Source organism: Pelophylax lessonae (assembly GCF_965119305.1).
Source record: "Pelophylax lessonae genome assembly, chromosome: 5".
In the NCBI taxonomy this organism is placed as follows: Eukaryota; Metazoa; Chordata; class Amphibia; order Anura; family Ranidae; genus Pelophylax; species Pelophylax lessonae.
This window is the reverse complement of record NC_138772.1, coordinates 540,873,467-540,898,473: the sequence shown is the minus strand read 5'-3', so window position 1 is coordinate 540,898,473 and position 25,007 is coordinate 540,873,467. Positions and strand designations below refer to the sequence as shown.

General features: G+C 46.9%; 1 protein-coding gene across 1 annotated transcript; it reads right to left on the bottom strand.

Annotated features, from left to right (window-relative positions):
* Positions 1 to 9,583: 9,583 nt before the first annotated feature.
* Positions 9,584 to 23,530, bottom strand: CHRAC1 (chromatin accessibility complex subunit 1). The gene is made up of 3 exons (XM_082259162.1): positions 23,375 to 23,530; positions 18,872 to 18,998; positions 9,584 to 9,888 (listed from the first exon to the last, which is right to left on the bottom strand). Exons 1-3 carry the CDS (start codon positions 23,492 to 23,494, stop codon positions 9,656 to 9,658), a joined length of 480 nt encoding a protein of 159 aa, XP_082115288.1. The 5' UTR covers positions 23,495 to 23,530; the 3' UTR covers positions 9,584 to 9,655.
* Between the last annotated feature and the right edge of the window lie 1,477 nt (positions 23,531 to 25,007).

Genomic DNA, 25,007 nt, shown 5'->3' with positions numbered 1-25,007 from the left:
GGGAGTGATTACTAACTGTGGGGGGGGGGCGTGGCTTGTGAAATGATCATAGAGACCTGTGTTCCTATATAGAAGGATCAGAGGAGCTCTGTGATCATTCCAGAGAGAAGAATGGTCAGCTGTGTTTACAACAGCTGACCGTTCTTCTCTCTCAGCAGGGCGCGATCGCAGGTGTCAGGCAGCAATTGGAGCCGCCTGCCCCGTGCATCGGAGTCCCCGCTGCTAACTGGGGGACGGGAGCTCGCAGTCGGTGGCGCACGCTTCCCCCTAGCTTCAGGCGAGCGACCGATGTTTACCTATGTCGGTTTGTGCAGGAGGGGCTGCCTGCTGCAGTATAACTGCGGCGGGCGTTCCTTAAGTGGTTAATCAACAGCTTACTGGGGAATGGTAATTGTATTGTGCTCAATGTAGTAAAGTGGTTGTAAAGTCTTGTTTTTAACCACTTAAGCCCCAGAAGATTTTACCCCCTTCCTGACCAGGGCCTATTTCGGCACTGCGTGACTTTAACAGACAATTGCGCGGTCGTGCGGCGCTGTACCTAAACGAATTTGACGTCCTTTTTTTCCCACAAACAGAGCTTTCTTTTGGTGGTATTTGATCACCTGTGCAATTTTTTGATCATGCGCTATACACAAAAAAAGAGCGTCAATTTTGCAAAAATAACAATATTTTTCACATTTTTTTATATGAAATTCCCCAAAAAAATGTGAAAATCAAATTTTTTTAACATTTTAGGCCAATTTGTTTTCTGCTACATATGTTTGGTAAAAAAAATCACAAAAAGCGTATTTTGATTGGTTTGCGCAAAAGTTATTGCGTTTACTAACTAAGGGAAAGATTTTTGTCATTTTTGTTGTCTTTTTTTTTTTAACGAGTAATGGCGGCGATCTGCGATTTTTTTTTTTTTGCGGGACTGCGACATTGCGGCGGACAGATCGGACCCTTGACTGACATTTTTGACACTTTTGGGGTTACCAGTGACATTACTACAGTAATCAGTGCTATACATATGCACTGTTACTGTAAAATGACACTGGCAGGGAAGGAGTTAACTTTATTTGAGAAGGAGGGGTTAAGTGTGTCCCTAGGAACGTGTTTCTAACTGTGATTGGATGTGGCTTGATGTGTAAGAACAGTGATCAACGGTCCTACATAGTAGAACCGTATGATCTCCATTCTTACACAAGGAAGAATGACAGGCGGCTTTGTTTACATTAGCCGCATGCCTTTCTCCCGCTGTAACGGACAATCGCGAGTGCCCGGCGGACATCGGGTCTGCCGGGCACTCGCCCGGGGGGGGGGTCCGTGAGCGAGTGGGAACGCGCCTCCAGAGGCGCGCGCTCGCTCCCTAAAGCCTCACAGCCTAGCGACGTAGACCTACGTCACTTTGCCTGTGAGGGGCTGACTGCCGCCGTAAATCGTCGTTAGGCAGTCGGCAAGTGGTTAAATACCAAACATGTTAAACTTACCTTATCTGTGCAGTTGGATTTGCACACAGTGGCCCCGATCCCCCTCTTCTCGGGTCCCTCTTCCCTGCTCCTGGCCCCTCCCTCCTGTTAAGTGCTGCTTGCTGTGGGGGCGCCCGAGCCAAGTCACAGCTCCCTGTGTCCATTCCATGGAGCTGCAACTTGGCCCTGCCCCCCTCTCGCTCTCCTGATTGGCTGAAAGACTTTGATTGACAGCAGCAGGAGCTAATCGTGCCAACGCTGCTGTCTCAGTCAATGAGGAGGGGAGTCCAGGGTAGCTGAGACACTCCTGCAACATCGCTGGATAAAGATGGGGCTCAGGTAAGTATTGTGGGGGCAGAGGGGGGAGTGCATTAGTTCCAGTGAAGGGAACTCTTTAAGGTGTCAGCATAGGTGTCCACAAGGTTTAGCAGTGTGTCTATGGGAATGTTAGACCATTCTTCCAGAAGCGCATTTGTGAGGTCAGGTACTAATGCTGGACAAGAGGGCCTGGCTCGCAGTCTGCGCTCTAATTTGTCCCCAATGTGTTCTGTCGGGTTGAGGTCAGTCAAGTTCCTCCACTCCAAACTTGCTCATCCATGTCTTTATGGACCTTGCTTTGTGCACTGGTCCAAATCATTTAGTGGAGGGGGGATTATGGTGTGGGGTTGTTTTTCAGGGGTTTGGCCCCTTAGTTCCAGTGAAGGGAACTCTTAAGGCATCAGCATACCAAGACATTTTGGACAATTTCATGCTCCCAACTTTGTGGGAACAGTTTGGGGATGGCCCCTTCCTGTTCCAACATGACTGCGCACCAGTGCACAAAGCAAGGTCTATAAAGACATGGATGAGCGAGTTTGGGGTGGAGGAACTTGACTGGCCTGCACAGAGTCCTGACCTCAACCCGATAGAACACCTTTAGGATGAATTAGAGCAGAGACTGCAAGCCAGAATGGTCAAACATTCCCATAGACAAACTCCTAAACCTTGTGGACAGCCTTCCCAGAAGAGTTGAGGCTGGTAGAGCTGCAAAGGGTGGGTCAACCCATAGAACATACTTGGGATGGTATCGCGTCCCTTCCCTCCTGCACAAACTCTACCCAAACACTACTGATAAATGTTGGAGATGCCAGGAGGGCCGGGGAACATTGCTGCACATTTTTTTGGTTGTGCCCGCAGCTTTCCCTGTTTTGGGAGGGCGTACGGGACCTTTTTAGGGAACTTACTGATCATGAGATTCCGGACACCCCAGCCTTCTTTCTTCTCCATGTGTTGGATATTCCGCTGCGAAAGTATAAGAAGTGAATCCTCCATCATATTTTGTGTGCGGCCAAATTGCGCATTCCGGTATATTGGAAGACACAATATTCCCCCACTATCAGTGATTGCATTTTGCAGACTGGAAGAGATCAATAGAATGGAGGACCTTGTCCTCACGGCTCACCATAAACGATGAGAAGGTGTGGGGTTTCTGGAATATGTTCCTCCTCTCTGATAGGGGGAAATCCCAGATGTGCCCGCAGAGGCAGGGCGATTGATATATAGGGAGGTCTCGAAACATGCCCCTCATAGCTCTACTGCATGCCTGCACACATCCATCTATCCCTTCCCCTCCTTAACCCCCCCCCCTTTTTTTTTTTTGCCTCTCTTCTCTCTTACATACCCCTTTTCCATCTCTTTCTTTCTTCTATCCTCTATGTTCCTCCTCTCTGATGGGGGGAAATCCCAGATGTGCCTGCAGAGGTAGGGCGATTGATATATAGGGAGGTCTCGAAACATGTTCCTCATAGCTCTACTGCATGCCTGCACACATCCATCTATCCCTTCCACTCCTTAACCCCCCCTTTTTTTTTTGGCCTCCCTTCTCCCTTACATACCCCTTTTCCATCTCTTTCTTCCTTCTATGTCCCTCCTCTCTGATAGGGGGAAATCCCAGATGTGCCTGCAGAGGCAGGGCGATTGATATATAGGGACGTCTCGAAAACATCCATCTATCCCTTCCCCTCCTTAACCCCCCCTTTTTTTTTTGCTTCTCTTCTCCCTTACGAACCCCTTTTCCATCTCTTTGTTCCTTCTATCCTTTATGTTCCTCCTCTCCGATAGGGGGAAATCCCAGATGTGCCCTCAGAGGCAGGGCGATTGATATATAGGGAGGTCACGAAACATGCCCCTCATAGCTCTACTGCATGCCTGCACAAATCCATCTATCCCTTCCCCTCCTTAACCCCCCCTTTTTTTTTTGCCTCTCTTCTCCCTTACGTACCCCTTTTTCATCTCTTTCTTCCTTCTATCCTCTATGTTCCTCCTCTCTGATAGGGGGAAATCCCTGATGTGCCCGCAGAGGCAGGGCGATTGATATATAGGGACGTCTCGAAACATCCATCTATCCCTTCCCCTCCTTATTTTTTTGCCTCTCTTCTCACTTACGTACCCCTTTTCCATCTCTTTCTTCCTTATATCCTCTATGTTCCTCCTCTCTGATAGGGGGAAACCCCAGATGTGCCCGTAGAGGCAGGGCGATTGATATATAGGGAGGTCTCGAAATATCCATCTATCCCTTCCCCTCCTTAACCCCCCCCCCTTTTTTTTTTGCCTCTCTTCTCCCTTCTTCCTTCTATCCTCTTCTCTGATAGGGGGAAATCCCAGATGTGCCCGCAGAGGCAAGGCGATTGATATATAGGGACGTCTCGAAACATGCCCCTCATAGCTCTACTGCATGCCTGCACACATCCATCTATCACTTCCCCTCCTTAACCAGTGTTAATTTTGGCAGCAAATTTTAATTTAGTTTTAGTCTTAGTCTTAGGACTAAAATGGCATTTTAGTTTTAGTCCTATTTTAGTCTTCTGCAAGTGTTTTAGTTTTAGTCGTATTTAGTCGACTAAAACTCCAGTATATTTTAGTCGACTAAAACGCCCTACATTTTAGTCGACTAAAACTCATTTTAGTCATCTATAATCAAATGGGTGTAGTTCAATTGTAATTTGTAATGCATTATTTAAGCATTTCTCTACAATTTCCAAACTCATTATATATACTACTGCTGGTCCTGGAGTGAAAAATCTAATATGTTATTATTTATGCTTTGAGCATGCACCAGTGTTAATTTTTGGCAGCAAATTTCGATTTAGTTTTAGTTATAGTCTTTTGACTAAAATGCCATTTTAATTTTAGTCGTATTTTAGTCTTAAGACTAAAATGCCATTTTAGTTTTAGTCGTATTTTAGTCATCTGAATTGTGTTAGTCGACGAAAACGTTTTAGTCGGTTTTAGTCGACGAAATTAACACTGTCCTTAACCCCCCCATTTTTTTTTTTTGTCTCTCTTCTCCCTTACGTACCCCTTTTCCATCTCTTTCTTCCTTCTATCCTCTATGTTCCTCCTCTCTGATAGGGGGAAATCCCAGATGTGCCTGCAGAGGCAGGGCGATTGATATATAGGGACGTCTCGAAAACATCCATCTATCCCTTCCCCTCCTTAACCCCCCCTTTTTTTTTTTGCCTCTCTTCTCCCTTACGAACCCCTTTTCCATCTCTTTGTTCCTTCTATCCTTTATGTTCCTCCTCCCCGATAGGGGGAAATCCCAGATGTGCCCGCAGAGGCAAGGCGATTGATATATAGGGACGTCTCGAAACATGCCCCTCATAGCTCTACTGCATGCCTGCACACATCCATCTATCACTTCCCCTCCTTAACCCCCCCATTTTTTTTTTTTGTCTCTCTTCTCCCTTACGTACCCCTTTTCCATCTCTTTCTTCCTTCTATCCTCTATGTTCCTCCTCTCTGATAGGGGGAAATCCCTGATGTGCCCGCAGAGGCAGGGCGATTGATATATAGGGACGTCTCGAAACATCCATCTATCCCTTCCCCTCCTTATTTTTTTGCCTCTCTTCTCCCTTACGTACCCCTTTTCCATCTCTTTCTTCCTTATATCCTCTATGTTCCTCCTCTCTGATAGGGGGAAACCCCAGATGTGCCCGTAGAGGCAGGGCGATTGATATATAGGGAGGTCTCGAAATATCCATCTATCCCTTCCCCTCCTTAACCCCCCCCCCTTTTTTTTTTGCCTCTCTTCTCCCTTCTTCCTTCTATCCTCTTCTCTGATAGGGGGAAATCCCAGATGTGCCCGCAGAGGCAAGGCGATTGATATATAGGGACGTCTCGAAACATGCCCCTCATAGCTCTACTGCATGCCTGCACACATCCATCTATCACTTCCCCTCCTTAACCAGTGTTAATTTTGGCAGCAAATTTTAATTTAGTTTTAGTCTTAGTCTTAGGACTAAAATGGCATTTTAGTTTTAGTCCTATTTTAGTCTTCTGCAAGTGTTTTAGTTTTAGTCGTATTTAGTCGACTAAAACTCCAGTATATTTTAGTCGACTAAAACGCCCTACATTTTAGTCGACTAAAACTCATTTTAGTCATCTATAATCAAATGGGTGTAGTTCAATTGTAATTTGTAATGCATTATTTAAGCATTTCTCTACAATTTCCAAACTCATTATATACTACTGCTGGTCCTGGAGTGAAAAATCTAATATGTTATTATTTATGCTTTGAGCATGCACCAGTGTTAATTTTTGGCAGCAAATTTCGATTTAGTTTTAGTTATAGTCTTTTGACTAAAATGCCATTTTAATTTTAGTCGTATTTTAGTCTTAAGACTAAAATGCCATTTTAGTTTTAGTCGTATTTTAGTCATCTGAATTGTGTTAGTCGACGAAAACGTTTTAGTCGGTTTTAGTCGACGAAATTAACACTGTCCTTAACCCCCCCATTTTTTTTTTTTGTCTCTCTTCTCCCTTACGTACCCCTTTTCCATCTCTTTCTTCCTTCTATCCTCTATGTTCCTCCTCTCTGATAGGGGGAAATCCCAGATGTGCCTGCAGAGGCAGGGCGATTGATATATAGGGACGTCTCGAAAACATCCATCTATCCCTTCCCCTCCTTAACCCCCCCTTTTTTTTTTTGCCTCTCTTCTCCCTTACGAACCCCTTTTCCATCTCTTTGTTCCTTCTATCCTTTATGTTCCTCCTCTCCGATAGGGGGAAATCCCAGATGTGCCCGCAGAGGCAGGGCGATTGATATATAGGGAGGTCACGAAACATGCCCCTCATAGCTCTACTGCATGCCTGCACAAATCCATCTATCCCTTCCCCTCCTTAACCCCCCCCTTTTTTTTTTGCCTCTTCTCCCTTACGTACCCCTTTTTCATCTCTTTCTTCCTTCTATCCTCTATGTTCCTCCTCTCTGATAGGGGGAAATCCCTGATGTGCCCGCAGAGGCAGGGCGATTGATATATAGGGACGTCTCGAAACATCCATCTATCCCTACCCCTCCTTATTTTTTTGCCTCTCTTCTCACTTACGTACCCCTTTTCCATCTCTTTCTTCCTTATATCCTCTATGTTCCTCCTCTCTGATAGGGGGAAACCCCAGATGTGCCCGTAGAGGCAGGGCGATTGATATATAGGGAGGTCTCGAAACATCCATCTATCCCTTCCCCTCCTTAACCCCCCCCCTTTTTTTTTTGCCTCTCTTCTCCCTTCTATCCTCTTCGTTCCTCTTCTCTGATAGGGGGAAATCCCAGATGTGCCCGCAGAGGCAAGGCGATTGATATATAGGGACGTCTCGAAACATGCCCCTCATAGCTCTACTGCATGCCTGCACACATCCATCTATCCCTTCCCCTCCTTAACCCCCCCATTTTTTTTTTTTGCCTCTCTTCTCCCTTACGTACCCCTTTTCCATCTCTTTCTTCCTTCTATCTTCTATGCTTACTATGTCTATTTTCTATACTCACCCCTCTGCTGTATCCAAAAATTCAATGAAGACAGTTGGAATGGATAACCGACAATCGTATATCACATGCTGGTTTTCTATTGTTCTTCTACCTTTATATCCAAAACACAAATTGATGACTGGATGCAGGCTTAGATGAAAGCATATAAGTGTTTATTCTTCACCACGCGTAACAAACATGACTAGTACATCACAGGACAGGTATACAGGTTGACGCGTTTCACAACACTGTTGATCGCTTACTCATAACCTTACCAACCAGGTATGGTTATGAGCAAGCGAGCAACAGTATAGTGAAACGCGTCAACCTGTATACCAATCATGTTTGTTACTCGTGTTGAAGAAAAAACACTTCTATGCTTTCATCTAAGCCTGATTGCGGTCATCATCTTGTGTTTTGGATTGCTACTTTGACTGCAGATCTGACTCGCACCTGGCCATCATCTCACCTGAGCGGCTTTGTTTGTGTAAAGATTCTACCTTTTTAACATGATCCTAACGTAGAACTCCTATGAGTCCTATTCTGTGATTTACAGCATCGTTCTGTGCTTTAATATACTCCTTTGTTTATATCAATGCGATTTGTTGCATATGTTACCTTTTTTTTTTTGTGATTGTTTGAGGTGTTTGTTAATGCCTACCATCTGTCTTTGTTTCCATAAATAAAATATTTTGAGAAAAAAAAAAAAAAAAAAAAAACACATATTTGGGATGAATTAGAGGGGAGACTGGGAGTCAGGCCTTCTTGTCCAACATCAGTGCCTGACCTTACAAATGTGTTTTTGGAAGAATGGTCAAACATTCCCATAGACACACTCCTAAACCTTGTGGACAGCCTTCCCAGAAGAGTTGAAGCTGTTATAGCTGCAAAGTGCGGGCCAACTCAATATTGAACCCTACGGACTAAGACTGGGATGCCATTAACCACTTACCCATCAGCCCTATTTCGGACACTTTTTGTTTACAAGTTAAAACCAGTATTTTTTCCTAGAAAACTACTTAGAACCCCCACACATTATATATATATATATATTTTGTTTAGCAAAGACTTTGGAGAATAAAATGTCGGTCATTGCAAAATTTTTTGTCACGCGGTATTTGCGCAGCGGTCTTTAAAACGCCATTTTTTTGGAAAAAATTAGAAAAATCACATTTCACTGCATTTAAAAAATATTAAACAGTAAAGTTAGCCCATTTTTTTTGTATATTGTGAAAGATGATGTCACGCCAAGTAAATAGATACCCAACATGTTACGGTTTAAAATTGCGCCCCCCAGTGGGATGGCGACAAACTACGGTCAATAGAGATCTCAATCTGCGATGCTTTAAATGTATTTAACGGTTACCAGTTTAGAGTTAGAGTGTAGCTCTTTTTTTTAAATTATTGCCCACGCTCTGGCGATCGCGGCAATACCTCACATGTGAGGTTTGAACAGTGATTTCATTCGCGGCTCGACTTGCGTATATGTTTTTTTTTTGTGCGCGAGCTAACGGTGACGGGGGCGGCTACATTTTTTTTTTCCTATTTATTTTTTCTTTTTTTTTAACTTTATTACAGGTTTTTAAAAAAAAAAAAAAAATCTGATCACTTTTATTGCTGTCACAAGCAATGTAAACATCCCTTGTGACACCAATATGTAGTGACAGGTACACTTTATGGAGGGATCGAGGGTCTAAAAGACCCTAGACCTCTCCACTACACTTCCCTGTATGCAAAACGCCGAAAACGGCATTTTTGCATACAGCCGTTTTTCAAATCTGCCGCCTTTTGCAGCACAGTAACCCGGAAGTGACGTCATGGACGCCGCCTCCGGGTTACGTCATCGGAGACCCGATCGATGCCGTTTCCGGGACTCCATCCAGCCAGCGGACGTGCCGGCTGGGTGCTCGGGGCTCCCGGTGGGACGGGAGCCCCGAGCAAAGCCACGGAAGGCGGCGGGAGGGGGGACATCCCCTCCCGCCCCCCCCCGGGTAACGATCGAGCGGCTCTCTCAAAACCACGGTACCGGGATGATGCCTCTGGCTAGAGGCATCATCCCGGTATAACCCCGCAAAGTCAGCCGACGTAGGTCTACGTGGCTAGACGTTAAGTGGTTAAAGTTCATGTGTGTGTAAAGGCAGGCGTCCCAATACTTTTGGTAATATAGTATATATTGTATTTCTTTATGATTATTATCAGTAAAATTGCACCGGGCTTATGTCACATGCTCAGGTTAGCTGTCTTGAGAGTTCTTCTTTAAAAAATGGCTGAAAATACATTTATGGATGTTTTTTTAAGAAACTTTATTATGCACAGGAACAGCAGTATTTCACCGTTTTGGTCCTAAAATAAAAAAAAATAAAAAAAAAAACTGTAGAAAAATAAATCTAGGATGAAGAATGTGTCCATAATAAAGAGAAGTGTCCCATTAATCATCTTCCTCGTCGTCTTCATTATCCTGCTCATAGTCTTCATCCGCATCATCATCTGAGTCAACACTTTCTTCATCCTCACCCTCCGCATCCTCCTCCTGGTCTTCCTCCTCTTCATCTTCTCCCTCTTCCTCCTCCTCTTCCTCCGCTTCATCCAGGGTACCATCCTTGTCTTCTTTCGCCACCATTTTTAAATACTCGCTAGCCAGGATTTTCTTCGGCAGAATGTCTGGAAATAAAGCAGAAAATACTTTACATTTGAAGGGTTTTTCCTTGTGACATTGAAGTCAATGTAATCCATAACAATGGAATTCTCTTATCTGCTCCCTGTTGGACTGTTAGGCCTCGTACACACAGGGGGGTGGTGGCCGGGGCAGGGCAGCCATCAGAAATTTTGGGGCCCCTTACCCAGCTTTAGGCCTGGACTCCCTCTATGTCTGACCACCAACATTCTCCAGGGCCGGCCACTGGCCATCCCACCAAATCCACACACTGGCCACCCCGCCAAATCCACACACCGGCCACCCCACCAAATCCACCCACCGGCCATCCCGCCAAATCCACCCACCGGCCATCCCACCAAATCCACCCACTGGCCATCCCGCCAAATCCACCCACTGGCCATCCCACCAAATCCACCCACCGGCCATCCCGCCAAATCCACCCACCGGCCATCCCACCAAATCCACCCACTGGCCATCCCGCCAAATCCACCCACTGGCCATCCCGCCAAATCCACCCACTGGCCATCCCGCCAAATCCACCCACTGGCCATCCCGCCAAATCCACCCACTGGCCATCCCGCCAAATCCACCCACTGGCCATCCCGCCAAATCCACCCACTGGCAATCCCGCCGAATCCACCCACTGGCAATCCCGCCAAATCCACCCACTGGCCATCCCGCCAAATCCACCCACTGGCCATCCCGCCAAATCCACCCACTGGCGATACGGCCAAATCCACCCACTGGCCACCCCACCAAATATACCCACTGGCGATACCACCAAATCCACCCACTGGCCAGAGGTGTACACTTCGCAGCAGGAATCAACTGCGGGTCTAGGATTGTGTATATGGGATTGTATGGTTGGGTTTTCATTACTGTTTTTTTGTTTGTTTTTTTATTGGTTGAGCCAGATGGACTTGTGTCTTTTTTTCAACCTGACTAACTATGTAACTATGTAATTAGCCAGTCCTGGACCTGAAGATTTTCCTGCTTAATGAACAGGCCATTTTTTACGATTCGGCACTGCGTTAATTTAACTGACAATTGCGCAGTCGTGCGACACTGTACCTAAATAAAATTGAGGTCCTTTTTCCCCCCCACAAATAGAGCTTTCTTTTGGTTGTATTTGATCACCTCTGCGGTTTTTATTTTTTGCGCTATAAACAAAAATTTTTTGAATGCGCTGAGTCCATTCTGCTCAGCGGGGAATCGATCCGCCGATCCCTACTGAGCAGGCGGATGGCAGCTCCGTCTCCTCTCTGTGTGCAGAGACAGAGCTGTCAGGTTCCCGCTGCTCTCTATGGGGGAATCGGATGAGAACGGACTGCCTGTCCGTTCCCATCTGATTCAATCCTCTGGACGGATGGAAAAAAGGGTTTCCATCCGTCTGGATTTCACGGACAGGATCAGATCGGATAGCAGCGGGTGTCAGCGGACATGTCACCGCTGACATCAGCTGCCCCGTCTCCGCTGACATCAGCTGCCCCGTCTCCGCTGACATCAGCTGCCCCATGGGGATGCATGGAGCATCCGATCAGGGCCACCTGAAAAACTGACAGGCGGATCCGATTGGATCATTCGTGTGAAAGGGGCCTAAAAGAGTGACAATTTCCAAAAAAAAAAAAAAAAAAAAAAAAAAAAAAAACATTTTCACTATTATAATATAACATACATATAATATTCCCAAAAAAAGGAGGGTTTCCCTTAATCAGTTCTGGACCAGAAGGATTTGCCCCCTTAATGACCAGGCCATTTTTGCGATACGGCACTGCGTTACATTAAACGGACAATTGCGATGCTGTAACCAAATAAAATGGACGTCCTTTTTTCCCCATAAATAGAGCTTTATTTTGGTGGTATTTGATCACCTGTGTGATTTTTTATTTCTTGTATTATAAACAAAAAAAAAAGAGCGAAAATTCTGAAAAAAAAAAACAAAAAACAATATTTTTCACTTTCTGCTATATAACATTCCTAATAATAAAAAATTAAAAATCAAAATTTTTCATCATTTTAGACCAATCTGTATTCTACTAAAAAAAATCCAAATAAGTGTATATTGATTTGAGACTACAATCTAGGGGAAAGATGTCATTTTTATTTATTCTATTTTTTTTTTTACTAGTAATGGCAGCGATCAGTGATTTTTAGCAGGACTGCGACATTTCGGCGGACAGATCGGACACCTGACATTTTTGGGGGGACCAGTGACATTACTACAGTAATCAGTGCTAAAACTATGTACTAATGACACTGGCAGGGAAGGGGATAACCCTGCGGGTGATCAAAGGGGTTAAATGTGTCCCTAGGGGAGTGATTCTAACTGTGTGGGGGGGATGTAGTTACTTAATGAAACCAGGGACCTGTGCTCCTAAATAAGAGGATCCCTGTGTTCATAACTGACAGAACAGCAGTCTGCCGTGTTTACAACGTCAGATCTCCGTTCTGACTCTACAGCAATCGCGGCTGCCAGGCCCGCTGATCGGCTTCCCCTGGGGCAAAAGGGTGCGCGCACGCCCCCGCTAGCGGTCCTGCGAATCGACGATTTTGCAGGAGAGAGCCGACCTGCCGCCGTAAAACTGGTGGCTGGTCGGCAAGTGGTTAATTTGCAGGGATTTCCTCTTACTTCCTGTTTGGTAGAGCTGCAGGATAAGTCACTAAAATAAATAAATAAATAAATAAATAAATAAATAAATAAATCGGGATCCCTCACAATCTTAATTCAACATTTTCCAAAATGAATACAGTGCAGAGCCGTACAAAGATCTGAGCCTTGAAATGCAGGACAATGTGCTCAACTATTTCTCTAAAAAGAAAAACAAACTGACATTAACCACTTTACGACCGCTCACAGTAATATTACTGCGGCAAAGTGGCTAGTTATCGTCTGACGACGTAGTACTACGTCGTCAGACACTCCCCCTTCTGGGCGGCGCTTGCGCGCCGCCGGAGGCTCGCTCCCGCTGTTTTCATTCACAGCGGGAGTTGGGCCAGGGGAGGAGCAGCGGCGATCGCCGCTGCTCTTACCCGATCGTCGGGGATCGAGTCTGGAGATCCGCCCGCCTGTGTGTAAACACAAGCGGACGGATCTCCATAGTGACAGGGAGTGACAGATCGGACTGTTCAGCATAGCTGGACATCCGATCTGTCCATGACTCACTCAGTCACCCCCCCCCCCCCCCACACGTCAGTAAGCACCAGGCATACATTAACCCCTCCCTCTCCAATAAAATTAACCCCTTCCCTGCCAGTGTCATTTTTACAGTAACAGTGCATATATATAGCACTGATTACTGCAGTAATGTCACTGGTACCCCCAAAAGTGTCAAAAATGTCAGTCAAGGGTCCGATCTGTCCGCCGCAATGTCGCAGTCCCGCAAAAAAAAAAAAAAAAAAAAAAAAAAAAAAAAAAAAAAAAAATCGCAGATCGCCGCCATTACGCGTTAAAAAAAAAAACCACCAAAAATGACAAAAATCTTTCCCTTTGTTAGTAAACGCAATAACTTTTGCGCAAACCAATCAAAATACGCTTATTGTGATTTTTTTTACCAAACATAGGTAGCAGAAAACAAATTGGCCAAAAATTTTTTAAAAAATTGGTTTTTACATATTTTTTGGGGGGAATTTCATATAAAAAAATGTTAAAAATATTGTTATTTTTTCAAAATAAACGCTCTTTTTTTGTTTATAGCGCAAAAAGTAAAAATCGCACAGGTGATCAAATACCACCAAAATAAAGCTCTGTTTGTGGGAAAAAAAGGACATAAATTTCGTTTGGGTACGGCGTCGCACGACCGCGCAATTGTCAGTTGAAGTCGCACAGCGCCGAATCGCAAAAAGTGGCCTGGACGGAAGACAGCAAAATCCTCCGGTGGTAAAGTGGTTAAGGTTTAGTGTTCACACTACCGCGACTTGTCAGGTGACGTGTCAGCCTGACAAGTCGCGGTCTGTTGCGGTCCATAGTGTAGTACAGGAGCCGTTCTAATAGGAGTGACACAAGTCGCTCCGACTTAGAAAAAGGGTCCTGTACTACTTTGGAGCGACCTGGAGGTGACTTGCATTGACTTCAATTATATGAAGTCCGTGCAAGTCGCGGTGCACTTCACAGGCCGCCCCTGAAGTCGGAGCGACCTAGTTTGAACTGGCACTTAAGGCCCGTACACACGTACCGATCGTCGGCATACAAACGTCGGTGGACGAAGGATCTGCCGATTGTACGTGTGTTAGTATGGTGCCTCCGACAGATGTCTGCGCACAATCCGCGGACAAAAGTCTTTCGTGCAAACATGAAAATATTTGTATGCCGACACCAGAACGGACGATTGTTCGCCTGTCAGTACACAATTCGGCCGACAGACCGCAGATTTGCAAGACTGGGCATGCTCAGAAAATAGAAAACACAGGGAAAGTTAACCATTACATGACATCACTTCTGCAGTCGGCGGACAAAATTCTTGTGCTGTCCTTGTGCTGTCTTTGCACTTTTCAGCAGACACCGACATCCCGGGGAGAAAAGAGGAACATTTGTAAGCCGACCATCGGTACGTGTGTACGGGGCTTTAGGTTATGTCTCGTAGAGCTGCACAATTAATAGTTAAAACAAAACAAAACAAAACAAAAAAACGCAATCTTAATTCACCTCCCTCACGATCTTAACCACTTAAGCCCCGGAGGATTTGACTGCTCAAAGACAAGGGCCTATTTTGCGATTCGGCACTGCGTTACAATAACGGACAATTGCGCGGTCGTGCGATGCTGTACCCAAATTAAATTGATGTCCTTTTTTTCCCCACAAACAGAGCTTTCTTTTGGTGGCATTTGATCACCTGTGCTTTTTTTTTTATAAACAAAAAAAGAGCGACAATTTTGAAAAAAATAACAATATTTTTCACATTTTTTTTATATGAAATTCCCCAAAAAAAAAAAATGTACAAAAATCAAAATTTTTTAAAAATTTTAGGCCAATTTGTTTTCTGCTACATATTTTTTGTAAAAAAAAAAAAAAAAAAAAAAAAAAAATCACAATGAGCGTATTTTAAATGGTTTGCGCAAAAGTTATTGCGTTTACTAACTAAGGGAAAGATTTATGTCATTTTTATTGGGTTTTTTTTTTTTTTAAACTAGTAATAGCAGCGATCTGCGATTTTTTTTGCAGGATTGCGGCGGACAGATCGGACCCCTGAATAACATTTTTGACACTTTTGGGGGTACCAGTGACATTACTACAGTAATCAGTGCTAAAAATATTCTCTGTTACTGTAATAATGACACTGGCAGGGAAGGGGTTAACTTTATTAGTAATCAAAGGGTTTAATTGTGTCGCTAGGGGCGTGATTCTAACTGTGGGGGGGCGTGGCTTGTGATGTAACCACAGAGACATACGATCCTACATAGCAGGATCGTGTAGTCTCTGCAGTTACACCAGGGAGAATGACAGACGGCTGTGTTTACATCAGCCGCCTGCCTTTCTCCCTCTGCACCGGGAGATCGCGAGTGGCCGGCGGACATCGGAGCCGCTGGTCACACGCGCGCGGATGGTCGTGAACGAAGGGGGGGCGGGAGTGCGCCTCCGGCAGTGCGCGCTCACCCCCTACAGGCTCCTGGGCGAGCGACTTAGTACTACGTCGCTTTGCCCAGGAGAGGCTGACTGCCGCAGCAAATATACTGTGGGCGGTCGGCAAGTGGTTAAAGCGGAGTTCCACCCAAAAGTGGAACTTCCGCTTTAAATAGTCCTAACCCCCTGACATGCCACATTGACATGTCATTTTTTTTGGGGGGGGGGGAGCGGGTACCTAGTTTTGACAGGTACCCGCTCCCACTTCCGCTTGGAGCGCCGCGGCGCCCTGAACGGAAGTTCTCCTCTCTCCCTGCAATCTTCTGGGACATGTCAGAGGTCCCAGAAGATTGCCGGCCAATCACGATGCATAGCGCAACTCGCGCATGCGCAGTGCGTACCCGGCTGTGAAGCTGCAAACTGTCACAGCCAGGTGCCCACATCAGTGATGCCGGCGCCGCAGAGCAGAGAGGGAGAAGACGGCGCATCGCTGGACCGCGGGACAGGTGAGTGTGTGTTTAGGCTGGAACTCTGCTTTAAAACAGCATGTCCTCGATTCTTACAAAGCTGTTCTCTGCTCGCTCACAGCTGTCAAAAAAAAAAAAAAAAAAGCCTCTGGCAAATGTTTATCAACATTGCCCAGCGCTGGGAGATAACTATAAACAAAGTGTCATTTGGTTCTTTTAGATCAATAGGGATGAACTTCGGTCTGTAAGGCCCTGTTCACACCTGAGTGTATTTCAACTCGTAAAACGCTCATCTCTGAAGTCTCAAAACGCCCAACAAGCAAAATCCCATTCATTTTATTGGCCCCTGTTCACATCTGAGCGTTTATTTGCCTGAAGCTCAGAAAGGTACATGGAGCTTCTTTTTTTGGCAGATGACAAGCGTTTTTGTTAGATGTCAATGCCTTCCTCCAAACACCTGCAAAAAACGCCTGAAAAAGATAAGCTCAGGTGTGAATGGAGCCTTAATGAGGGCAGTTTAACCACTTAAAGAGAAAATAACACTCCTCAAAAAAATGAAAAAAAAAAAAAAAAAAAAACTCTGTAAGACAAAGGCATAATAAGTTAGTATGCATGGCATACTAGCTCATTATGAAATACTTACCTTAGAACGAAGGCCCCGCAGTGCCGCCCATTCAGCAACAGGACAGCCGACATGTGCGGCCTTCCTGCTTCCTGGTTCGCGTCATCCGGCCATCTGATTGGCCGGAGGCGCGAATACATCACTCTCGCACACGTGCATGGGAGCCGCAGTTCACAGCACAGAGCTCTGAAGGAACGGCACGGGTGGCCGTTCCTTCAGAGCGCATGCGCCGATGACGTCATCGGCTGCATTAAAAGTAAATATCTCCTAAACGGTGCAAGTTTAGGAGATATTTACAGTACCTATAGGTAACCCTTATTAAAGCCTTTCCTATAGGTACAACTTCCAAGAGAGGGTTTACAACCACTTGAAATACCAAAAAATTACTTAGAAACCCCCAAACATTATATATATTTTTTAATCAGAGACCCTAGAGAATAAAATGGCGGTCATTGCGATATTTTATGTCACACTGCATTTGCGCAGCAGTCTTTAAAATGCAATTTTTTGTTTTGGAAAAAATACACGGGGTGTCTCCCGCAGAGCGGCGATCAGTCATGTGGTGCGTCACTCTGACATAGGCTCTTTACCATGTGACCAGCTGTGTCCAATCACAGCTGGTCACATAGAAAATAGGAAGTGCAGTTGATCGGCTTTCCCCAGTTCATGCCTGACAGGCAGGAGTAGAGGAGAGCTGATCTGCAGCTCTCCTAATGGGGAGGGGGGGGGTCTACACTGGTAATCAAAGCATTGATTAACAGTGCAGACTGTCGGGGGGGGGGGGCCACTAGAACCACCAGGGATCCCCACCCATGACCCCAGGGATGCCCACCATGGCCACCAGGGATGGCAATCAGGGCTCAGGGAGCCCGCTAGTGCCCTCCCCATCAGTGCTGCCCGACAGTGCCCTCCCCATCAGTGATGTCCACCAGTGCCCATTATTGCCCACCAGTGCCGCCTATCAGTGCGGCCTATCAATTCCCACCAATGCTGCATATCAGTGCTACCCATCAGTGCTACCTATCAGTGCCGCCTATCAATGCTACCTATCAGTGCCCACCAATGCTGCATATCAGTGCTACCCATCAGTGCCGCCTATCAATGCCCACCAATGCTGCATATCAGTGCTACCTATCAGTGCTACCTATCAGTGCCGCCTTTCAATGCTGCATATCAGTGCTACCTATCAGTGCCCACCAATGCTGCATATCAGTGCCGCCTATCAGTGCCGGAAAAAACATATCTATTTACAAAATTGTATAACAAACAAAAAAACTTTTTTTTTTTTTCAAACTTTTCGGTCTTTTTTATTTGTTTAGCAAAAAAGAAAAAAACCTTGCGGTGATCAAATACCACCCAAATGAAAGCTCTATTTGTGTCGAAAAAATGACACAAATTTGGTTTAGGTACAGTGTTGCATGACCGCACAATTGTCATTCAAAATGCAACAGCGCTAAAAGCTATACATTGGCCTGGGCATGAAGGGGGAAAAGTGCCCGGTATTGAAGTGGTTAAGCAAAAAAATAGTGATTCTTACTGTATTCAGAACCGTGCAGCTCTACTCTTTGGCGGACAGGAAGTGAAGGGAAATCGCCGCAATGGGACACAGATGGTGAAAAAAAAAAAAAAAAAGATGGTGAAAAAAAAAAAAACCGACAGGGGTTATAACCCTCCATTACTTTATCCAATATTAAAAAAAAAAAGGAGTTTTGACTAAAGTTCTACTTTAATTCTATGCAGCCGCCACATCTGATGGTCGGTCAGCTGTGATGTTTGACAATTCGGGTTTTGGGTTTAATACGGCTTAAGGGTCAGAGTTCAGCTTCAAAAATTGTTTTAGAAAAAAAAAAAAAAAAGTTCATAACTTTTTTGTTTCCCATGATGCAAAGTCAGGACAGGAAAAGGATTTCAATTCAACTAAGACAGACAAAAAAAAACATTTTTAGTAGGGTAGTGAATGGTTAGAAGTTCTTCAGACAGTGTGGCCATCATTGTCCATGCCTTCATGTCCTGCTGTCCCCAATTCTTGTACAGGTGTCACAGGGACAGGAAGTGAGGAAAAACTCCCCTAATGGGGACACAGCCAACAATAAAACCCCGGCCTTTCTCTATCCCCAGTCTATTCGAAGGTAAACCAAACACTTGGTTAGACTATAGTGCAGGGGTCTTCAAACTACGGCCCTCCAGTTCTTCAGGAACTACAATTCCCATCATGCCTAGTCATGTCTGTGAATGTCAGAGTTTTACAATGCCTCATGGGATGTGTAGTTCTGCAACAGCTGGAGGGCCGTAGTTTGAGGATCCCTGCTATAGTGGAAGGAGAGTTATTGGGCTCCACCTACCAGAGAGAAATCCGAAGGTCTCGCTGTTCTCCGCCGTGTCGGACAAGTCGTCATACAACAAGGTGTTGTCTTTCTGCCCCGTGCCGTGTTTATAGGAATAGGACGCCAGGTATTTCACAAACAGCTCCTGTTGGGGGAAGATGACACCAATGTCAGATCTATCAGAAGATGGAATCTCCCATCCGTCACCGACCAACTTTGTCATTTTTATTTCATTCTGATCCAAAAAAATTACCAAATAGTTTAATCCTTGTCTAGAGAGCTCCCATTGGTGGATCTCACACATATACACTATATTACCAAAAGTATTGTGACGCCTGCCTTTACACACACATGAACTTTAATGGCATCCCAGTCTTAGTCCGTAGGGTTCAATATTGAACACCTTTGGGATGATTTAGAGTGGAGACTGCGAGCCAGGCCTTCTCGTCCAACATCAGTGCCTGACCTCACAAATACCCTTCTGGAAGAATGGTCAAACACTGCCATAGACACACTCCTAAACCTTGTGGACAGCCTTCCCAGAAGAGTTGAAGCTGTTATAGCTGCACAGGGTAAACCAACCTTAATATTGAACCCTACGGACTAAGACTGGGATGCCATTAAAGGTTATGTGCGTGTAAAGGCAGGCGTCCCAATACTTTTGGTGATGTAGTGTACCTGGTGATCCGACCTTTCCTGGTGATCCGACCTTTCCTGGTGATCCGACCTTTCCTATTGGGCCATCATATTATCTATATCACTGCACTAATTCAAGGAGATCAACCCAGCAAGTCACCCCTCCCAATTCAATGACATCATACGTTTTACCCCGCCCAGGACAAATCTGGGATATTCAATCAATACCCAACTAACTTATTGCCCCCTATCTGCCCCCCTCCCTCAATGACATCACACTTTTTCTCTGCCTAGTACCGTCACAAACCAACTGCCCTACTTACCCCTCCCCCACCCAATGACATCATACTTCCTGAGTAAATCTGGGGTAATAGTTACCCTTGCTTGCTTCCTTATATCCCCCCCCCCCCCCGATCACATCACACATTCACCCACTGACTTATCTGCCCTCGCTCAATCATAAATATACCTGGGAACTACAGTGGCTGACCAGGTGATCATACAAGAACCCCTATATTACCCCCCCCCTTGGGTTTTTGTATAGGGGTTACCTAAGGTGTCACAACCCCCCCCCCCCCTTGGGGTTGTTGTATGAGGGGGGGTCACCTAAGATGTCCCATATTTCACAGCCTGGAGTTCTTGTATGGGGGGGGGTCACCTTGGATGTTCCATATCCCACCCCCGTGTTCTTGTATGTGGGGGGGGGGGGTCACCTAAGAAGTCCCATAGTCCCTCCCCCAGGGTTCTTGTATGAGGGGGGGGGTCACCTAAGATGTCCCATATTCCCTCCCCCCAGGGTTCTTGTATGGGGGGGTCACCTAAGATGTCCCATATTCCCTCCCCCCAGGGTTCTTGTATGGGGGGGGGTCACCTAAGATGTCCCATATTCCCTCCCCCCAGGGTTCTTGTATGAGGGGGTCACCTAAGAAGTCCCATATTCCCTCCCCCCAGGCTTCTTGTATGGGGGGGTCACCTAAGATGTCCCATATTCCCTCCCCCCAGGGTTCTTGTATGGGGGGGGGGTCACCTAAGATGTCCCATATTCCCTCCCCCCAGGGTTCTTGTATGAGGGGGTCACCTAAGAAGTCCCATATTCCCTCCCCCCAGGCTTCTTGTATGGGGGGGGGGGGTCACCTAAGATGTCCCATATTCCCTCCCCCCAGGGTTCTTGTATGAGGGGGGGGGTCACCTAAGAAGTCCCATATTCCCTCCCCCCGGGGTTCTTGTATGAGGGGGGTCAGCTAAGATACCCCATATTCCACTGCCTGGATTACTTGTATAGGGGGCCACCTAGGATGTTCCATACCCCCCCCTCCGAGTTCTTGTACGGGGGAGGGGTCATCTAAAATGTCCCATATTCCACCCCCCCAGGATTCTTAGGACATCACATACTCCCCTCCCCCCACACCCAGGATTCTTGTATGGGGGGGGATCATCTAGGATATCACATACTCCCCCCCCCCCCCCCCCAGAATTCTTGTATAGGGGGGTCATCTAGAATATCACACACACCCCCCAGGGTTCTTGTATGGGGGGGGTCACCTAGGATGTCCCATACCCCCCTCAGGGTTCTTGTATTGGGGGGGGGGGGGGGTTACCTAGGATGTCCCATACCCCCCTCAGGGTTCTTGTATTGGGGGGGTCATCTAGGATGTCCCATAACCCCCTCCCAAGGGTTCTTGTATGGGGGGGGGGTCATCTAGGATGTCCCATACCCCACCAGGATCCTTGTATGGGGGGGGGGGGTCCATCTAAGATGTCCCATACCCCCCTCAGGGTTCTTGTATGGGGGGGTCATCTAAGATGTCCCATACCCCCCTCAGGGTTCTTGTATGGGGGGGGGGGGTCATCTAAGATGTCCCATACCCCCCAGGGTCCTTGTATGGGGGGGGGGGGCATCTAAGATGTCCCATATCCCCCCCCCCAGGGTCCTTGTATGGGGGGGGTCCATCTCTAAGATGTCCCATACCCCCCTCAGGGTTCTTGTATGGGGGGGTCATCTAGGATGTCCCATACCCCCCTCAGGGTTCTTGTATTGGGGGGGGGGTTACCTAGGATGTCCCATACCCCCCTCAGGGTTCTTGTATTGGGGGGGTCATCTAGGATGTCCCATAACCCCCTCCCAAGGGTTCTTGTATGGGGGGGGGGTCATCTAGGATGTCCCATACCCCACCAGGATCCTTGTATGGGGGGGGGGGGTCCATCTAAGATGTCCCATACCCCCCTCAGGGTTCTTGTATGGGGGGGGGGGGGGGTCATCTAAGATGTCCCATACCCCCCAGGGTCCTTGTATGGGGGGGGGGCATCTAAGATGTCCCATATCCCCCCCCCCAGGGTCCTTGTATGGGGGGGGTCCATCTCTAAGATGTCCCATACCCCCCTCAGGGTTCTTGTATGGGGGGGTCATCTAGGATGTCCCATACCCCCCTCGGGGTTCTTGTATTGGGGGGGGGGGTTACCTAGGATGTCCCATACCCCCCTCAGGGTTCTTGTATTGGGGGGGTCATCTAGGATGTCCCATAACCCCCTCCCAAGGGTTCTTGTATGGGGGGGGTCATCTAGGATGTCCCATACCCCACCAGGATCCTTGTATGGGGGGGGGGGTCCATCTAAGATGTCCCATACCCCCCTCAGGGTTCTTGTATGGGGGGGGGGTCATCTAAGATGTCCCATACCCCCCAGGGTCCTTGTATGGGGGGGGTCCATCTAAGATGTCCCATACCCCCCTCAGGGTTCTTGTATGGGGGGGTCATCTAGGATGTCCCATACCCCCCTCAGGGTTCTTGTATTGGGGGGGGGGTTACCTAGAATGTCCCATACCCCCCTCAGGGTTCTTGTATTGGGGGGGTCATCTAGGATGTCCCATAACCCCCTCCCAAGGGTTCTTGTATGGGGGGGGGTCATCTAGGATGTCCCATACCCCCCAGGGTCCTTGTATGGGGGGGCATCTAAGATGTCCCATACCCCCCCCCCAGGGTCCTTGTATGGGGGGGGGGGTCCATCTAAGATGTCCCATACCCCCCTCAGGGTTCTTGTATGGGGGGGGGGGGTTACCTAGGATGTCCCATACCCCCCCCAGGGTCCTTGTATGGGGGGGGGTCCATCTAAGATGTCCCATACCCCCCTCAGGGTTCTTGTATGGGGGGGTCATCTAGGATGTCCCATACCCCCCTCAGGGTTCTTGTATTGGGGGGGTTACCTAGAATGTCCCATACCCCCCTCAGGGTTCTTGTATTGGGGGGGTCATCTAGGATGTCCCATAACCCCCTCCCAAGGGTTCTTGTATGGGGGGGGGTCATCTAGGATGTCCCATACCCCACCAGGATCCTTGTATGGGGGGGGGGGGGGGTCCATCTAAGATGTCCCATACCCCCCTCAGGGTTCTTGTATGGGGGGGGGGGGTCATCTAAGATGTCCCATATCCCCCCCCCCAGGGTCCTTGTATGGGGGGGGTCCATCTCTAAGATGTCCCATACCCCCCTCAGGGTTCTTGTATGGGGGGGTCATCTAGGATGTCCCATACCCCCCTCGGGGTTCTTGTATTGGGGGGGGGGTTACCTAGGATGTCCCATACCCCCCTCAGGGTTCTTGTATTGGGGGGGTCATCTAGGATGTCCCATAACCCCCTCCCAAGGGTTCTTGTATGGGGGGGGTCATCTAGGATGTCCCATACCCCCCCCCCCAGGGTCCTTGTATGGGGGGGGGGGGTCCATCTAAGATGTCCCATACCCCCCTCAGGGTTCTTGTATGGGGGGGGGGGGGGGGTTACCTAGGATGTCCCATACCCCCCTCAGGGTTCTTGTATGGGGGGGGTCATCTAGGATGTCCCATACCCCCCAAACCACTGCACACCCCAAGAAGTCATCCCCCTCCCCCAGGGGGTACCGTGGCTTTGGTAGTGAGGAGGAGGGCATCCGGGTTGATGCTGGACACATCGGGCGAACTCTTCATGATGACCCGGATCCGGGACATAGGCAGAGCCACCAGCCGGCTCTCCGCCGCCATCCTCCTCTCCTCCGCTGTCCGCAAACAATAAAGCTCTCTGGCTTCAAAACAACACAGAGCGGCGTGCTCCCAGCGAGGACTACATCTCCCGGCATCCCCTACGGCGGGACTCAGAGACTGGGGGTAGGGGGAATCTGTGTATGCTGGCAGCTGTAGAGCTAGGTCAGATCGAGGGACCCGGGAGAATACCTGAACCCAGAGACGGGTGACAAGGGCCCCTGTGCTGTGTACAACGGCGGAGAGCCACAGAGGGATGATGGGAGTTGTAGTTCTGGGCTGCAGAAGAGATCAGCCTGCTGTACAATGATACAATGTAACCATATACCACTGGGGAGGGGGCGGGGCGAGAGGAGGGCCAATCCCTCCACTGGCTTCCAATCACCCAACAAGTACAATTGTGAATATTTTAGTGTCATGAGGGGGGGGGGGGTACATATTGCCCCCCCCATTTTTTACTATTATAATACAGGATTTATATTATAGCCCCAATTAATATATTTATATTATATTCTCCTTTACAACATAAAGACTAGGAGGGCCCTGTCCAAGAGAGCTTACAATCTAAGAGCAGAGATGTATAGTAACGAAGTAGAACTACTTAAGTACTGTACATACTGTAAATGCGGTATCTGTACTTTCCTAGAGTAGAATTTTTTTCTCCTACTTCTACTTTTACTTCACTACATTTTTTCGATGATTTCGATACTTCTACTCCGATATTTTTTTTTGTGCTGCATAGTTACTCGTTACTATTATAAAAATTACCACTGCCAGAACAGTAGATGGCAGGTTGCATAAAGCTCAAAAAAATGTGTATAATGTCATTTGTAAATCAGCGCATACAAAAATAAAGGCTGTGTATAATAAAAGCTGCTATACCAAATCTTTCCAATAAAAAGAAAATATGAAACAAACAAATAAATGGTGCTACAGCGCTTAAAGTGCATCAAGAAACTACTAACAAACACAGGTTAATCATTTGAATAAATCCTTTGAAATAATAAAAAACAATATGATGTTCAAACTTTACTTCTACACAGTACTTGTACTTCTACTTTCAGTACTTGAGTAGAATTTTTTTTTCAAAACTACTGGTACTTTTTACTTTTAGTACTTAAGTAGCAAATTTTTTGAAAAAACTACTTGCAATACTTAAGTAAAAAAAATGTTGAATACTTTAGTACTTCTACTTTAGTAACTTTTTCTGCGAGCACTTCCACTTCTACTTAAGTCACTTTTTGATCGAGCACTTGTACTTTTACTCAAGTAGAAATTTTGAGTACTTTATACAAGTCTGTCTAAGAGGGAGGGGCAAGGGATTCCCAAGGTAATAACTGGGGGGGGGGGGGGGGTGGGATAAAAAATGGAGTTTATTAGGTGGAGGCGGGATAAGCCTCTATAAATAGATGAGTTATCAGGGATCATCCAAAGGTGGACAGAGTAGGAGATAGCAGGACAGATTGGGGTAGGGAGTTCCAGAGGATGGGAGAGGCTCTGGAGAAGTACTGGAGGT

Bases quoted from the DNA above. Each gene is read 5' to 3' on its own strand.
- CHRAC1 (XM_082259162.1), bottom strand. From the start codon at position 23,494: ATGGCGGCGGAGAGCCGGCTGGTGGCTCTGCCTATGTCCCGGATCCGG. The intron at 18,999-23,374 runs GTACCCCCTGGG...TTCCCCCAACAG, and splicing joins TCCTCACTACCAAAGCCACG to GAGCTGTTTGTGAAATACCT. The intron at 9,889-18,871 runs GTAGGTGGAGCC...CTTTATTTCCAG, and splicing joins GACCTTCGGATTTCTCTCTG to ACATTCTGCCGAAGAAAATC.